The sequence below is a fragment of the Bidens hawaiensis genome, unplaced genomic scaffold (genome assembly GCF_021521415.1).
Source record: "Bidens hawaiensis isolate Kalapana, Puna unplaced genomic scaffold, B.hawaiensis_p1.1 tig00065062_1, whole genome shotgun sequence".
Taxonomy (NCBI): domain Eukaryota; kingdom Viridiplantae; phylum Streptophyta; class Magnoliopsida; order Asterales; family Asteraceae; genus Bidens; species Bidens hawaiensis.
The window spans coordinates 32,049-51,167 of record NW_027501613.1 but is presented as its reverse complement, the minus strand read 5'-3'; the positions used below and the strand labels follow the sequence as shown (position 1 = coordinate 51,167).

The 19,119-nt window shown below is 33.9% G+C and overlaps 1 protein-coding gene across 2 annotated transcripts; it reads right to left on the bottom strand.

Moving 5' to 3' along the window:
* Positions 1-5,884: 5,884 nt before the first annotated feature.
* On the bottom strand, positions 5,885-10,057 carry LOC143604407 (bifunctional TH2 protein, mitochondrial-like). 2 transcript variants are annotated; one of them, XM_077080901.1, is made up of 6 exons: positions 9,685-10,057; positions 9,501-9,609; positions 9,127-9,381; positions 7,983-8,391; positions 7,608-7,874; positions 5,885-6,862 (listed from the first exon to the last, which is right to left on the bottom strand). In XM_077080901.1, the coding sequence occupies exons 1-6, from the start codon at positions 10,008-10,010 to the stop codon at positions 6,447-6,449; spliced, it is 1,782 nt and encodes a 593-aa protein (XP_076937016.1). In that variant the 5' UTR covers positions 10,011-10,057; the 3' UTR covers positions 5,885-6,446. The 2 variants fall into 2 exon arrangements, with proteins under 2 accessions (XP_076937016.1, XP_076937017.1); XM_077080902.1 differs by having other exon boundaries at positions 9,501-9,583; positions 9,685-9,906.
* Positions 10,058-19,119: the final 9,062 nt, after the last annotated feature.

The window sequence follows — 19,119 nt, the reverse complement described above, 5'->3', positions numbered from 1 at the left end:
TTTAATTACAGAACAAGATAAAAAGACATGATATGGGGAAATTGTATAGTGTTTATATTAATATATGAAAATGTTTTGCAGCAAATTATGAAAACAGTTGTATCATAAAAAAGTGTTTTAAGATTAAAACAAAATAAATAATTGTTATTGTGACATTGAAATAATTGGTAATGTGCTTTTAGAACATGGTACAAATTGGCAATAAATATTGTTAAGAATCTCTCCATGTTAGGGTTGATGTGGATCCCATGATATTAGATCCATCGGTCACTCATTGAGTACCTGTTAGTGGAGGCTTCTCAATATTCCTATCAACATACATTTCATTCATATTCATGATTGGATTAATATATATTATTTATTGTTTAATTTATTGAGTTAAATAGATTGAAAGTGTTATTTTGTGATACATAAAAGATAATATTTGTTATAAGTTTCATAAATTACTCCAAGAGTTTACTACATTTATTTGTTATGTTGTATTTTGTAAGACATAAAAGATATTTCACACTCGAATGGAATCATCATTTTGTCGTTCGGAGGCCCGTTTATATACAATGTGAAATATAGTGACCTTTATGTACTAAACCAGATGAACAAAAGCATAGCATAGGACATGATATTTCATTATTCGATCTAATAGAAAAAAAAGGTCATTGATTTAGTATGTCCAAATAATTTCTGCTAATTTTTTCAACAAACTATGCATGGGATTTATATATGGTTGTAAAAACTTTTGCCCAAGTTGACTATATGACTCTATGAGGAAGATCAAAACTACATTATCTTAATCAATCTTGTATACGTCAACTAGGCTAACTGCCTTAACCTAACTCAATTCCGAAAGAAAATTATATGCTTGATTGCAGTTCGACTTGAACGAGCTGTAAAGCTACCGAAATACCCAAAAACTTCTACAGATGAAATAATTACAATGATACTAGTCAGAAGTACCGTTAAAAGTCGTATATTATCATAATAATATAAATGGCTCGGAAATTTTAATAAAATAGAATATCGAGGATATAAATTTGTTTTTTAATTTAAGATTGAAAATGTAGTTACTCTTAACACACTTAAATAGACATAAATATACATATATTTTTTTATATTAAACTTGACTAATCTAAGTGTGCAATAACTTAACAACATTTAACATCGATAAACATATTATTAAGCTTAACAAAATGCGGAAGCAACGAAGACAAGTCTTGTCTTCAGTTCGCATCACAACTTCATCTTCTTCTGGTACCATAAGCTTTTAGTTATCTAGCTATTACCCCCATAAAACATTTAGTAACTTATTATATAAACGAGTCGTCGACTCCAAAGTATGAATAGTAAAATCACAAAATTTGTCAGTCACATAGCGCGGCGAAGTTTGGAATCAAGCCACCGCGTAGCATGACACCTGTTAAACTGACTCGGGTCAGTTGACCATATCCCTCGCGCTACAGGTGCTTGTTGTTGTACTCTGCTAAAGTTAGCAGGTGTCTAGATTTTCACTCCTCGAAGCAGGTGTCCAGATTTGCACCCCTTTAATATTAACTGGCCGGTGTCCAGATTTGCACCACCTCTCTTATATTAACAAGTGTCTATGTTGCAACCCACTTAAATTAACCAATGTCTAGATTTGCTCCATGGTCACAGTCATGTTCTAATACTTAGGGTGTCACCTTCGTGTCTATGACTCCATGAGTCATTTACACATCGGTTCTTACTGTCCTTCGCTTAGATCCACAAAATTTATTTTGACTGTGATCAATGTTGTAAAAGTTGGTCTACAAGGTCGAGTACTCGCTACAAGGTATGACGCCGACGTGAGTTTCTTTAACTCCGCCTAGTTAATATGAATCGATCAAAGGTGGTCAACCTCAGCAATAATTAAATCTAGTCTGTCAACTTAGGCCGAATTTGATTTAAAAAATAAAACATAATTCATATTTATATAATATTAAAAAAAGAATATCAATTAGGAAGTTTTTGAAACGTTAGTATTAAAAAATATATTTATCTTATTTATATTGATGTTCACTTATTTTGTAATAAATATTAGTAAACTTATGATATTTGACATAAATATAATATCCAAAAATTAATTTTCTTTAAATTTACCATTTCCGAGTATTCTCCGAGTACTCCGAGTACACCCAACTCCCGGTAAACCGCCAAGGGTCCGCCTCGCGACTTTTAAAACCATGCTAAATACATTGAAGCGCACCTTATAAACCAACCAGACACACCTTAACAATCGCCATCCCATTCCATAAACATTGTCCAAACTTATATTCCTTCATCACCATCTACCCAAAGCCAAACTCCTTAATACAAACCAGAAACTCCCTACCACTTACAATTCACCAATCATTGCCGATGGGAGTTTCTTTAACTCCGCCTAGTTAATAAGAATCGATCAAATGTGGTTAACCTTAGCCATAATTGAATCTAGTCTGTCAACTTAGGCCGATTTTGATTTAAAAAATAAAACATAATTCATATCATATAATATTGAAAAAATAATATCTTTTTTTTAACTATTAAATAGGAAGTTTGTGAAACATTAGTATTAAAAATGTATTTATCTTATTTATATTGATATTCACTTATTTTCTAGTAAATATTAGTAAACTTATGATATTTGACGTAAATATAACATCCAAAAATTAGTTTTTTCGGTGAAGCAATGATTGGTTGGATATGTATTGACGATTCCGAAATGTTTGGATGTGATTTCATGGATCGATTCCGAAATGTTTGGATATATTTCATGACGTAAATATAACATCCAAAAATTAGTTTTTTCGGTGAAGCAATGATTGGTTGGATATGTATTGACGATTCCGAAATGTTTGGATGTGATTTCATGGATCGATTCGTGAAAAATGGAATTCGCGTACGTATTTGTACGATAAGCATTAGTGTATTGGATCTTTTCACTATATATATATATATATATATATATATATATATATATATAGGGGAGGGATATTTTGAGAACCATATTGAGTTTTAAGAACTTAAGAACTCAATTCTAGGCCACACATTTAATTAAATTGATTGGAATATGTGGTTGAGATTAAATCTGGCAAAAAAGTCAAAGTAGGAGAGATAATAAGTATGTAAGTGGTTACACTAACTTTTACGTCCGTTACACATGTGTAAAAAGTCGACTCGGTGCGTAAAAATTTCTGTAATTTTTTTACGTGTATGTAACTTACATATATTACGCATGTGTAAAAAAAATTCGAAAAAAAAATCGTTACACTGAGTTCTTTCGAGTTCTTAAAACTCAAAGGGGTTCTTAATTGAAATCTCCCCTATATATATATATATATATATATATATATATATATATATATATATATTACGTGTTATTATTAATTATATTACTGTTGAACTTTGATTTCATGTTTATATTTCCTCATACATATGTTTTTTAGAGCCAATGGTCTCTGTGGAAGCCACATCTTTATCCATTGAGATAGTGGTATGGTGTGCCTACATCCCACCCTTCCCAGACCCTACTTATAGTTATGCTATTAGTAGGACTTTACTAAGTATGATTGATTGATTGATTGATTGTTTAAGTTCAAGGAGAACCAACAATCACAACTCAGTTTTAACTTTTAAGCATTTTAAAATAGAAAAAAAATACCTTTAAGCCAATTGTAACATCCTACTTTTGGCTATAATAAAATAAATTTCGTCTATTTTATAGTGGATCATTATCGGTTTAAACAAATAGAATATGAGTTGGGCTAGTGTTGGGTAAATGAATATGGGTTATGAACTTGGGTTATGAAAGAAATAAGGAAAGACCATGGGCTTAAGCCCATGATCCATAATTATATAAACAATTAATACCCATTTAATCATTCATTTCACCCATACTCCATACACCACCAAAACACACACTTAAGATCTCTCTCTAGTTCTCTCCTACTCTAGCCGAAACCAAGAAAGAATCCGAGTACCGACCCGAGGTAACGATAGTTTAATATTGTATGAGCTTAACCCGTTAGATATAGTCGCAAAACGACGAGCCGACACCGTTAAACCGTTTAAATCACGAGATCCAGGTGGAATCGGGTATAAACCGAACCTATGATGAGCTTAGGGATCACCCTAGCTCAGATCTGGATCGAACGGGGCGAAAAACGGTGAAAAACGAGTTAAAACTCGTTTTTTCCGGTGAGTTCGCGATTTTCCGGAGGCTTTCCGGCAATGACGGCGCCGGAAAAGTTAGTACGAGGAATGTCATGTCAGGGAATGTTCTGACATTCCCTGACCTAACCCTAGTTCGCTAGCGGGGATTAACGAATCAAAGGTGTTTCGTTAAGACGATTCGCTGAGGAAAGAATAACGAACTAGCCATAGTTCGTTTCCAGATTCGTTAAGGAAAAGATAGCGAATTACCTTTGATTCGTTGTAGTTAGAAGATAACGAATTAGAATGTCCAATTCGTTACATCGACTGATTCGCTACATGAACTGATTCGTTAAAGGACCAGTTCGTTATAAGGTCCAGTTCGCTTAATAAATAGTTCGTAAAGGGTTCAATTCACTACATGGACCAGTTCGTTATGATAACCCAATTAGTTAAGAACCAAGTAACGAATTAGAAGTTTGATAAATGTCAGAACAGTCCCTTGACTTTGAAAAAGAATGAATTAATTACAATTGATCCCTTGAACTTTTGAGTTAGCGAATTAAGTAATGATTTAAAATCCTAATGGAAAATGTGTTACGACGGTTAATGGAAATAAAATTTTTCCAAGCTGACCTGGCAGCTTGACCCCAGCCAGGGGCTCTGCCCCTTGGACCCTGCTAGGGGCTGCCGCCCCTAGACCCGCTGCCAGGGGCGCTGCCCCCGGACCCCCCGTTCGTTGAGGGTAATAATTAAGACTAGAAAGACGATATAAGTAGTGATAGTTAATGGATACGTGTAATTGTTATACAGTTAGTCGTGCACAGCTCAAGAAAGGAATTACCATAAACGGTGAACGTAACCGCATTCAGGTGAGTTTCTAGCCCCATTCCTTGTTATGTTTTCGGGGCTGTGTGCATACTCGATGTGATTAGTTAATACACTTATCCTAAGTGATAAGTGTATGCCATATATGTATTATGTGAAATGTATGAATGGTTTCTTGTCGATACATGAACGATCTTCGGAATTGCATGTATTGCAAGGAAATGGTTGATGTTATATGTATGTTGTGAGATGAAGAATGAATGATGTATGTACGAAAATTATGATTATGTATATAGAAAAGTATGTTAAAAAGGTATGGAAGAAAGGGTACCGGACCCTAATAATATCCGAGGATGAAGGGTACCAGACCCTAATAATATCTGAGGATGAAGGGTACCGGACCCTAATAATATCCGAGGATGGAGGGCACCGGACCCAAATAATATCCGAGGTATGTAGGGCGAATGATCTTTATAACGTAAGGTTAGATATGTATGTGTATGAAAGATTGATGGACAGGTTAAGTATGTAATGCGTACCTACGGGCACGCGTATGTGTATGTAAAGTAAGTTATGTGTTTAACTAGAACTCACTTAGCGTAGCTAACTTTTAGTATGCACGCAGGCAAATAGGTCGAGGCAGCTCGCTTGATGAGGACACATGGCAGAAGAATAAGAGTCTGACATCTGAAGACTTAAAGACGTTTTAGTATTTATAATTGAATGGAAAGACAATATGTTTTATTATGACAAAGTTATGGATTTATATGTAATGTTTATTAAATGTTTTAATATTCCGTGAATGTTTTAATTAACTCTGATATTTAGAACTGCGTTTATGAGTAAATTCAACACCAAAGTAGGGCTACCAGTAACGGGGCCTTACACCAATGTTATAAACCATTTACCTATTTAAGCTCATTTAAAACTTTAAAACCAAATAATAATTTAAAACTTAGGGGCCATATACTGACTCGCCCTTATAAACCATTTACCTATATTTAAAACTTTAAACCCAAATAATAATTTAAAACTTAGGGGCCATATACTGACTCGCCCTTGACCCAAACATTCTAAAATGATTTTCGTGACGGCCCTAAAGCTGCCCACTACCATTAATCTTCATCAAATTAAGAAAAAAATAACCTTTTGAGCATAAGTTGCAGTAGTGACAAAACTGGTTAAGATAATGTAATTCATCCATGAGAGCCCCTTTTAACCGTCAGATCTTGTTGATGAAAAACAAAATTGTGTTTTGATAATGTCATGCTAAACACAAAAACATGTTACATTTATCAACACGCACACATGCATACACGGTTCACTAGTAAATACAAGTAAAAATGAGTGAACAAATTACTAAAACCAACAATGTAGTCACAACTGTAAATTAAAATGTGTAGGTCTCGTAAGTCCTAACCTACAAATATATATTAACTTTATATCCTAAAACTAACCTTAAAACATGATTTTCAAGAACCAACAATCAAAGAACGTATTTCAGTCCAACTAGAAACCGTATAAACAACACCCGATTGCCGATTCCAACTAAAACCACCGCCTTCTACATGCTCTCTTTGTTTCATGACTAACCCGACCCACAATGGCACAAAAGAAACACCAAAATGGTCCCCGAGTTTTCTAAGACTCGAGCTTGAACCAAGCACAATGCCTATGTCGGCTTCTACAAGACAAAGCAAGTCACCAACTGAGTCTCCAATGTAGATGGTTATATTTGTTTGGTCACATCTATCATGTTCTTTCAATACGTTGTTGAAAATTAGAAGCTTGTCGAGAGGGGACTCTACTTTTCTCATTATGTCACCGGTCGATAGAAGGTCTTCGTAGATAAACTCGTTTGCATGTAGTTGTAGATTGTGAATACCCTCTGAAACATGATACATTTGTTATTAAATATCTTCAAAAGAACTTCATAAACATAAACATAAACCTAACAATAAATACACGGGTTAGAATTTTGTATAAACAGGTTCGGGTCAATCTTAGGTTGACACGCAAACACGTTTAGCTAAACGAGTTGTGTTCGCTGGTTGACATGTTTAATTTTTATTTTTTAAATGCGTTTATTTTTTAACTGGAACTGAAAATGTAATTAATTTCTATATGTTAGTAATTTTGGTTGTAAATTTACAATTTTAGAGTAATTTAGAAAAATAAATAACTAGATAATTTCTGGGTAAATAGGTCTTTGTCGTGTGAACCTTTAAAACCTGTGTCGTGTTAGGATCAACATGGTGGATTTATAGGTTGACCCGTTTAAAAAAAATGTAATTTATTAACTTAAACTCAATGGGTGTTTCATGTTAAATTAAAAAGATAAAACAGAAATTAGCATATAACTTTATAGTACCACTCTATATATTTTTGTACCTTTTGTTGTATATTAGTAAGACTTCAGGTTAAACAAGTCTTTTTTCGTGTCAATCGTGAAAACTTGTGAGTTGTGTCATGTTCAGGGTTCATGTGTCTGACACAATTTTCGGGTTTGTGTCGGTTTGATGCACAAACCCGCAAACACGAACCATTTAATACCGCAGTTAATGTTATCGGCATCAGATTGAACAATATGAAAAGCATATTGCTTGATGGACTATCAGCAATTAAAGTATTACCTGATTCAAATGCAGACCTAATAAGATCAGCACACCAGCAATAAGACACAACAAGAACACTTGCATCCAAATTTTGGGTTTTTGTAACACTCTTAAAGAAATCAATGCAACCATCTTGAAGAACAACATGTTGACCCGTGCGTTTAATATCATCAATATTCAAACCGCTGAGTATCTTAGATTCAATCACTCTTGTATTCGCCCTTTTCTCAAAATCCGATAGCTGTTCAAGTGCTCTTTGTAGCCCCTCATAGTCAAATTTCTCCACTGTTTAATTAAAAAATAAATAAATAAATAAACAAAAAAGATATAGATAAATAAAATTATACAAATTATTCATATTCTTTGAATGCATTGCTCATGTTTAACAAGTACCTTTCTGATTTGCCAACATACTTTCCATTAAATGCTCATATTCTTCTGCATATTGCTTAACTAATGCATCCCACGTCGTTTTTAATTTGGTCAACGTCATGTTGGTACTATGACTTTGACGTTCAGGTAGGGTTTGACCTGAATTTGGTGGCGTAGCCATAGCAATATCAGCCAAAACGGTACATGAATCAATTACCGTGCACGTCAAATCAAAATCAGAAAAAATTGTAGCGAGATTATGCTCGTTTGATAATGGAACAATGATTTGTTGACTAATGGGTTGGGCTAAAAAGAACTCCTTCTCGAGTTTCATTGCTTGAAGGTAAAGTTTTTGCATGATATCAAGTTCTTCACCCGTCAAAGTGATACTTAACTTGTCCAGCAAGTCTTCGGTCTGAAGAGCTGCCGCCTTAATATTATAAGACATGTCAATGAGTCCGAGTCATACAATGTGTTACAACAGAAAGAAGAGGTTGCAATTTCGACAAATTTGGTTGTAAACGGGCCTGGTCAAATGATGAATAATCTCTAGCTGGTCGAAAGTTGCGTAAAGTGTGTTTCATTCGAAAACTTCAATTCTTGCTGAACAAAAATAACTTTACTAATAACAATTAACAGACTAATTGTTTATAAACAATTTATAAAAACTTTTTAAACAGTTAGTGGGTGGATCAAGTAATGATTTATTACTAACGGGTCAAATAAGTGAATAGCTAAAATAGAAATGAGCCAAACGGGTTGAAATTGCACAAAGTGTATTTCTATTAATAAGTTAAATCGTTGATGAAGTGCTGAACTAAAATAGTTTTACTAATGACAATTAACAGAGTCACTTTTGTAAACATGTATAAAAAAATTATAAACAATAAGTAGGCCGGGTCAAGTAATGATTTATCTTTAACGGTTCAAACGGGTAAATAAATAAAAAGGAAATGAGTCATACAGGCCAAAAGTTGCACAAAGCGTATTCCATTCAACAACTTAAATTCTTGCTAGACTAAATAATTTTACTAATAACAATTAACAAGCTAATTGATTATGAGAAAAAATTAACTATTTTTCACCTTACATTATTTTAACCCGTTACCAAAATGCAACCTCTACATAAAAGAGAAAGATATATTAACGAAAGATTAATGGAGACCTGAAAAGCTTCACATGAATAATTATCGATCCGTTTCTTGTATGGATGAGAATTTCCATTAATATAGACCAACGTTTGACCAATAAAAGCATAAAGCCTCATGCAAGGGAGCATTGCACTAATAGTATATGCTGCAACTTTTGTTTTTTCAAAAGGATTTGTGATACTCCCGGAAGCTGTTGCCAACAAGAAGTCGGTGTACTTAATGGTTGCGGAGTTGGGTAGAGTTTGTTTGGAGGCGTCAAAGCCCCATTCCTAGATGATGTGTCGTGTATTATTCAACAACCAACAGGGAAAAGAAAACATTAAACGGACCCTAAGATAATGTTCCGAATGGGGATTTATAACCATATTAACGTAGCCGAGAATCTTACTTGGCAAAAAGAGGCATGCATTTGGAGCTCATCAAGAACACTCTGTCTTAACTCACTGATGGAAACTTTAGCATCATCATCATCTGCACACTCCTCAGCTAATTCATATCTAAATAATTTTATTTTTTATTTTAAAAATAACCCACATAAATTCAATATTACAAAAAAAATGAAAGTTACTTACGCTTGGGCAAAAGATTTAAGAAAATGAACATCTTGAGCGATGTAATGGCGAAAGGTATCAACCATTAGATTCCCAGATGCTAAAGAAATTACAAACGGAGTGTAGAGTGAACAAATGGATTCTGATTGAGACTTAACCCATAAACGTTTAGCAAGGCTTTCTTCTTCTTGTTCAATTGGGTTGTGAGTTGTTGTCATGGATGAAGAAGATGTTAAAAGAAACTTGAAATTGTGATTATTATTTTTGAGTGGGGTGTAGTTTGTTTTTGTAATTGGAAGAGGGACTGATCGGAGAGAAGAAAAGGATTTGAAGGAAAGAAATGGCATCACATAAAAAAATGGATTTGTAGAATTTATTTATTTGTAAGAGGGAGTCAAATAGGGATTTCAGGAACAGGAAGTGGACACGTGAGTTGGAGTAAAGTAGGAAAACTTGTATCTTTGTGTTTTATATTTAACTAGTTTTTCTATCCGGCAGGGCAGCTGGCAAACCCTAGCGTTGAAACATACGCGTTAGTAAAACTCAAGCATTAAGACGATAAGTCAACACCAATTCGGTCAGTATTGACTGCGTTCGTTACGACATAGACACCATTGATAAAATCTCAGCGTTAAAACCCAAAAAATTAATAAATTAACATACAAAAACATTAACATATAAGAAAACAAAATAGTTAAAACGATATTTTATTTGGTTGGCAAACCCGGACAGTGGTAAAACCCAAGCATTGCGAGTCCCAAACATTGAGGTGGTAACTTGACACGAATTCGGTCTGTTTTGATTATGTATGTTATGGTACCGGAACTAAAAAACGAAAAAACATATAAATTTGAGGTGGGCCAATGACCATTCTTTGGAAGGGGGGGGGGGTCGGTTGGTAAACTTGAGCATTTGTAAAACTCAAGCGTTGTCAGTCATGGGATTTAAATAAAACGGCAAGGCCGCGCGAACTCAGTCGGTTTCTTTTCAGGTTAAAACAATTGACATTTAACTGGTTTCGATTACGTTTATCATGGTAACCGAACTAAAGTAACAAAACAAAATTCATCAATAGATATGGTGCCGCCAAGTGGCCCAATAGGCCACCTGCGACACCAAACTTATTATATATATATATATAATTTCATGGGTGTAGCTTGTGAAGTAGACTAACTTTTCATGTTTTACTAAATTATAAATTACCATTTTCTAAATTATATTCGGTATAATCACAAATAATCTTCACATTAACAACCAAACACCTTTTTAATCAAAAATGAAGGGACACAATGCCTTAAACCGGAAATTCGAACCCTTACCGGAAAGAGCCTTATTACACAAAACCGCTAGAGCCAATGCTCGTGTTCCCGTGCTCGATTATGAATCTGATTGGGACGTATTTGAAATTTCAACTTGTAAGTGGGAATAGGGGATGGGGTTCGTGAAGCTGATGTAGAACTAATATTGTAAGAATATCACAACATGTGAATGCTCTAAAGGGAGACGTAGTGAAGAGACCGAGTAGGGGCCCACTCGTGCCAAAGTACACGTCTGTGAGATAGGAATGAGGTTTTTAGAGTGAGAGAGAAGGGGCATCTGCCCATTAAAGAATTGGTAGGTCAGATGGACAACGCTAACGTGCAACCCTACATATGTTGATAGGGTCATCCCTAGGGAGGGGCGGGGTGCACGACCGCCTAGGACAAGCTCGTATTAATCCATTTAAGCCTATTTTGAAAGGAGAAAAAAATGACTTTTGCACATATTATTAGGCGCAATCCATAAGCTATTTACCCAATTAAAACATGGCCCTGTGTCTCTTGAGGTGGAAAAACAAATAGGTAAAGACCGAGAACAGATAAACGTATGGCCTCGTCCATTTCATTAATTTGAGAAGAGGGCATGAGGTGAAGGGCAAGCAAGTGGTTTGTGAAATTCGAAGTGGTTTAATTAAGGGCTGTAAAAGGGACGTGTTTGATCCATTATCATAGCCTCGACCGCACATATCATTGAAATCAAGACCAAGACACTTTAATTTCTCAAGTTTAACACCAAAAGGTCCTTTACTAGTGGTTTAATCAGCAATAAAAACCCTAGAAAAGATTCGTCAACGGTAACCATGTTAGCGTTAAAATTGGCATACATGTTGGTCACAACTTCGCTTATCATATATGGAAAAGTGATTTCAACAATAAGTATGTGAATTATGAAAAAATTAAAATCGACTAAATGATTTTGTGCGAACTATTGATAGCTAGAGTTGGAGTAAAAATCCAAGTCTTTGGTTGATTCAGCTCACCGTCTTCAATTGAATTGTATTGCCTCTTGTAGGAATAATTTGGTTGAATTAAATGTAAAAGTGAATAAGTAGTTATTGGGCTTTGTTACCTTTATATTAAGCTTTTTGTTAGTATATCCCTTTCAAAGTAGTGCAGAGAATGTCAACTTGGACCTACTTTCCTCACAGCTGAAGACGTAGTTTGAGGCTTAAGTTAAACAGGAATACAGTTAAGTATGGGATCAGATATTCGATGATGATCATTGGATATTGAACCTAAATATTGGTTATCCAATGAAGATCATCAAATATTTTATTATAAACGTCATCGTCAGTCTCAGCAGATTCAAAGCTCCAATCTTCTTATTTCATAGCACCCATGTGTATCTCTTTGATACTTACAAAATAGATGATTAATTGATAAAATGATCAATTGATCTTAAAAATACCTCACAATTATAGGCATTCGTTCTGGTGACTTGTATGGGTGCAATAAAGAATGCTAAAGTATTATTTTGCTTGCTTTATCTTCTTGATGATTTCTGATTTAACTCGATATGCTAGCAAGCCTATTAACTCGTTTTGGATATTGTGCCCAAGATAATGTATGTGGATTTCATGATTCATGACAAGCTACACATGATCTTTTATATCGAGGTCAAACTCTTCCAACATCTCAATCAATCAGAAAACTTTTTGTTACGTTTTTATGCATGCACCTTCTCATTTGATCAACCAAGAAATTTCACAAGTGAAACAATCCTAAAAATGACTTCTTCCAATAACCCCTTTCCTTTTAGAATTGGTCTTATGCTATGTTAATTATTTCATTAGTTTCAACCTTCAACGCATTTTAAACCATTGTTTCATATTCTTTATATGTTCAAAGAAAACTTCATGATCTTTAAGTCTAATGATAGCAGGTTTCCAATCCGCATAGCATACCTAATAACCGATTCGTCCCTTTATAGATTAAGAAAGATGGTGGGTCAGTTTGTGCTAAAATTTTGTGTTTAGTGGTTAATTAACTGAACCGATAGAATTAACTGCTAATAACTGAATTAACCAAAACCAAACGTTTATTGTTTTTCAATAACTGAAATGAATCGTGCACACCCTTAGACATAACCGCCTTTGGCTGGAATGCAAATGATTCCATTAATATGGATGGTGCATCAAAATACCAAGAATTGACGGATAAAGTTGATAGATTAAGTGTTGTGGCGTTGAGTCTCATGGAGATCATCACCAAGATTCCTCATTCTCAAGTCCAACACCCCTAGATATTGGATGATATCTCCTTTCTTGAGTTTTAGTCTTTCCACATACGTGCTTAGTTTCATGGTGATTTCGTCATACTGAATCTAAGTTGGTGAGTTGTTTAACGACATCCTAGTTAAGCCGATTACGTACAGATTCTAGTAATTTTCGTACAAGTAACGGTTGATCTCAAGATTTCCCTTACTCACTGGCCTTATTGTAACAAGTATTAATCTTCTTAGTGAAGTCATCTATCATTTCATCTTCTATCGTTTGCATCATTTGCAATTTTATCATAAAAGATTGTAACCGAGCCTTTTGCACCCTCTCTAGACTCACATGTCATTTCTTTAATGCTTCCCACACCTCCTTTGTCTTCTTGCAAGATTACATCTTTTGGTATCACTTAATGCAGCCACACAGTCATTTCCTTAAGCTTCCATATAGCATGTTAGGATTTGTCATAGGTTCTATCGTTTCCCATAAGTCACTCGCCTAGAAAATAATCTTAATTTGAATGGCCTAAACTGTATAGATTGTAGATTTCACAATAGGATATTAATAATGGGACAGCGATCCTACATGCTTGTGTGTTACAAGTGCGTTATTATTATTCGAATTCTTTGAATCAATTTATCACTATAGAAAATCAAAATAAAAAGTTTCAAAAAAAGGAATATGCACACCTAAAATGATTTTAATGTTTGATGATGATGATGATGATGATGATCGCCACTTCTTATATATTCATTGAACCGATGTGATCTTAGGTTGAAGATGGCATTCATCGTACAAGTACTAACAATAAACTTTGGTAGTTACCAACTTTACACAATGACACCTAAACCCTAGATTTTACATACATACATACATATTACGGATAGTTTGAATTATTTACAGCTATGACCTTGTTCTTTAGGTGAGAGTGATTAACACCACATAATCAACCATTTTTTGTAGCGGCTGACTTTTTTTTGGAACTCTCAATTCGGATCACTAATGGGCAACTGACCCACCGAATATGATTGAGTCCAATTAAATATTTAAAACTAGTGGTTTACTGTGTGCATTGCGCCGGAACAGGTTGGTAAAAACCGGGCGGTGATTAACCTAATCGTTGTTGGTCCCTAGAGTTGAGGCTAAAATTCAACACGAATACGGTCGATTTCGGTTACGTGCGTTATGATACTGGAACTAAAAACAAAAATTAAAAAGTTATATATAAAAATTGAGGTGGAAAGACTTGAGCCTTGTGTATCTTGGGAGTTGAGACGTTGAGTCTACACCAATTTTATCATATACATCACGTTAGTTATAGTATCGGAACTAAAAAAATTATATGCATTCGGTTGGTTTTCGCAACGTTTGTTACGGGTAACATTTGTCATTTTCGGGTCATTTTGTATTCGTATTTGTGTTGTAAACCCGGCCTGTTTTGTTTTTGGATCTTTGATAATGAAAAAATAATGAATTTTATGTTTTAATCAAGTTTCATTCTTGTCATTTCGTTCTAAAGTCTTCAACCGTGTTTAAAATGTTTATTTTATGCTCAAAAAGACTTAAAATGAATTACATGGACAAAAACTGCCATTAATCAAAGTTTGGCCAAGGACCATCACCCGTACGACGCGTAGGGTAGGCCTCAGCCCTCCCTGTGGTGCGACCCACATGTCTAGTCTATCAACAACCAGTTTTGGTTCGTTTAAGGCCCAGACTCGTTTTTGAAACATCCAAACCGACCAAGATTCAACCCATGATTATTCTAAAACCCTACAAACATATTTTTATCTTTGGAAATAAATTAATTAAATCAAAAATCATTTTAAATAAAAGTATCAAAGTGTACTGGTTTATCCATTGGATAAACACATTATTCATTTTCTCAAACCCTAATCCCCCCTCCCATAAATACCCCTCTATCTTAGCTATAATATCCTTATCATCTTCCTCTCTTCTTCCCGATATGTTTTGACTTTCAAGTTGTTCTAGCTAATTTTGCTTAAGTTTGACTTTAAAAGTCAACGAAGCGAAATCTTGCATTTCAATCCGTTTCGGGTATACGTTTATAATATTTTCAGTTGTTCTAAGTTACTTTATGTTGAAAAAACCATTTTCATCTTTATTGAAGGCTTGTGGGCATTCAAACACACATTTATGCATTTTAGGCTCGTTTGGGTCATTTTCGAGAAGTTTACTTGCTTAACTTTTTTGTTCGCGTTAAAATCTGGAAATTTTACTTTATTTTAGCTCTATGGTTTTTGACATATGGTAACCATCTTTGGTCTCATACCGAGTTAAGGACCGAAACAAAACCAATCACTCGTTTAAACTATTTCATTAACTTTTAAGCAACCATGTTGCAAGAAACATTCTAGATATGAGTTTTTCTTTACATTTTAGTTCTATGGTGTTGGACATGTGGTAACCATCCTTGATCCCATACCGAGCCAAGGACTGAACCAAACCGAACACTCGTATAATCACTTTAATTAACTTTTAAGCAACCATGTTGCATCAAACGTGTCACACCCCAACCTACGACGGATATGTTGGGGCGTGAGCTGAATGCTCACAGCTCTCAAGGTACTATCATGTAATATTTAAAAGTAACAATATCTATTTAATTCGATTAAATGATTCAAATAATTCAAGTACAAAGTACAAAATCCATAATCATACAACAATACAACTTATATCACAAATAATCTTGATTAAGTCTTCACCAAATCTTGAAACTAGTTTAAACAATAACCTGCATATACGTATAAAATAGAAAGGTTTGTCAACAACGCGTGTTGAGTGAGTAAAACACCAGTTTAAGACACAACAATAATAATATATAATAAATAAATAAAGATGCAAAATGTAAACCATAGCATATAAACAAGCAATCAAACCATAAAGAAAGGGCTAAACCATTGCCATGCGAATGGGCATTGATTACCAAAAATGAGTGGTCGGTAAGCTTGATGCCATATGAACTGGATGATGGCTACTACGACGGTCGTATGATCATACTATAATGTGAATATGTTGGACCTCTCCGAAATGTATTCAACTAAAGCTAGTAAGCAAATAGCAAGTTAGGCATAAACTGATATACACACAAGGATTAAACAGTTGCGGTTCTGAATACTAGATAATAGATAAATACTGTAAATACGCATATGTACCCAAAAGGATTTAAGATAATTAAAAAGGGGAGTGAGTACTCACCTTAGTAAATAAGCGAGACGATAAAGATTTGATAAGATATAAGGGTAGATCAAGCTTTTCGGGAACATACCGACGAGATATCCTAATAAATAATAATTGCGGAAGTAAATATAATTTGAATAACGGAACTAAGATTAGGTAAAGGTTGGGATTCGATTATCGAGTACATTCTACCGAAAGCTTAATATTACTTAGATTCATTATTAATTTTAAAATCAAAGTTTTATTGTAAATAATATGATTTAATTATATAAAATACTTAAAAATACTTTAATAAATATTTATATGTTCCAAACTAGATTTGTTTAAATAGATTTGTTTAAATGTTCCAAACTAAAAATACGTTTAATGTATATTTTTTATTATTAAATAAGATTTCTTATTAGAATAATAAATAATAATATTTATATAAACCAAAATCTTTTATAAAATACTTACAACAAAAAGGGTTTTTTAGTACGCACAAAAGCGTCCTAAAATGCTATTTTATAGGACATTTCACTTAATAGGACCAACGAGAAAAGTGTTTCATGTAAAGGGGTCGTAATAAGTCTCGGAACTCAAAAAGCGTCATGATATCCCAAATAAGATTATGAAACCAATTTTATGGTCGCATAAAATATCCATTAACAACCCAAAAAGCGTCTCAATAAAAACATATTAGAACACTTTTACAATGTTTTAACATTTGTTTACCTACCGTTAATCTTTTGATACACATACAAGCGTCCTTAAAAATTAATTTATAGGACCCTTATGGTCTAACATTATAGGTACTTTAGTACCAAGAAAAAAGTCCTGATATCCCAAATAAGATTATGAAACCAATTTTATGGTCGCATAATATATTCATTAACAACCCAAAAATCGTCCCAATAAGGACATATTATGACACTTTTACAATGTTTTGACATGTGCTTACCTAATCACTTGTACAAAAAAAGTGAGCAAATATGATGTTTTCAATCAAATATGGTGGCAAATTAACCGCCTTAAAAGACAAATAAAAACATAGCTAGAACAGAAAAAGTGAGCAAATAAACAACATATCCAAACAATGAACCATTTTAAAAATAGCTAGAACAACTAAAGCATCCATCTTGACCATTAGTCTAAATTATTCATTTTTTTAACATACATATTATTAAAGCATTCAACTTAATACAAATAAAAACAATCATCCAAAACCTCCATGACTTCGTGCAACCACCTTTATCAGCCACAAACCTTCAATAGCACCGGCGTAAGCTAGAATTCTTTGCCACTGATCAAAACACAGAAAAATGTTTGTTAGTCACCATTAAAGATTAATATAAAGCAAGATCCCCTTGTTAAAATTAAGAAGCAATTAAAATAAATAAGTCATAATAGAGTCAACATTAATACAAAGCCCTTTGGTGCTAATAAAAAACCCGTAATAATATGTGTGATATGTGTTGTCAAAAGCCCTTTAGTGCGTGTAGGCCTTGAGGTCAAATGAACGACAGGTTAAAGTGGATGAATGTGTCAAAGTGACTTAACCATCCGTGTAATTAACTGTCAATACAATAAATAGATTGTGTCCCGAGGGCCGAGTTTCACTCTCAAGTGTACTAAACAAATAATTTATAAAAAATGAAAAAAAAATTAACACTTATAAAAGAGTAGAATACTAATATACTGACCTTCATCCATCCTTCTAATCTTTGCCATCACACAATGACATAAACAAAGTATTACCTGTACAGTTGCAACGACTTCTACGGCACCAACTGCTCCGAGAAGGTGACCGATCATCGATTTTGTAGAGTTCACTCGGAACTGCAAAATGTTAAAAAAGTTTTTTTTTATAATATGGTAAAAAAACAAACACATATTTCTCCGTTTGGTTTAGTTTGGTACCTCTTTGTTCTGGCCAAAACAACTAGTAGTTTACCCGTCCAATGGACGGGAACATCAACGTAGGAAAGCAGAATGTGACAACTTCATTAAATTAGTAATATATACTGGTTGTAAAAAAGTTGAATCAATGAAAAAAAATAAAAAACTTGAACGTTCTTTACATGGCCTTTTCTTTTAAAAGTCATTGTGAAAGTCAACAAACATATTCAATGTGAAAGGTTATGCAAAATTCAATCTTTCTTTCTCCATTTGGCTTGTTGATCCAAATAGGAATTTGGTAACTTTTCAAAGCACCAACATCAATTTTATACATAAGGATAGATCAAGTTGAGCATTGTTTATTGACAATTGGTGATTGGTTATTTTGTCAAATACCTGTGTGGGGAAACCAACACCAAAAGCATGAGTGACCTTGAGTAAGCCTTTAACACAATATTTATAACCGCACGAGAATCATCAGGGTGTTCGCCTTTATTGTTTGAATTTCCTGCAAAAAAAATTAAAAATAACTTAAGAAAATTATTATTCCGACTCTTCAACTTTTAAGGTTAAAAGAACAACTTTTACCTCTTCAATGGAGGCACTATGATCCACTGTAAGTTGGCATGCGGTTAATGTTGGATTTGTGTTAGTAACATCAGTGCCTAAATCATGTCTCCAAAGACTCATCATATAAACATCATAGTGTTAAACTCTTTTGTAAGGTAATTTCTTTATACTTGAAACACTAATGGGAAGGTATTAAAATATTGGCAATATTTTTAGCTTTTGAGTGACCAAACTTCATAAAATATATTCCCATTTGTTTTGTTGATCAAATT

Excerpts from the sequence above, each read along its gene's own strand:
- LOC143604407 (XM_077080901.1), bottom strand. The coding sequence starts at position 10,010 with ATGCCATTTCTTTCCTTCAAATCCTTTTCTTCTCTCCGATCAGTCCCT. Across the intron at positions 9,610-9,684 it reads CTTAAATCTTTTGCCCAAGC|ATATGAATTAGCTGAGGAGT; the intron begins GTAAGTAACTTT and ends AAAATTATTTAG. Across the intron at positions 6,863-7,607 it reads TAGGTCTGCATTTGAATCAG|AGGGTATTCACAATCTACAA; the intron begins GTAATACTTTAA and ends ATCATGTTTCAG.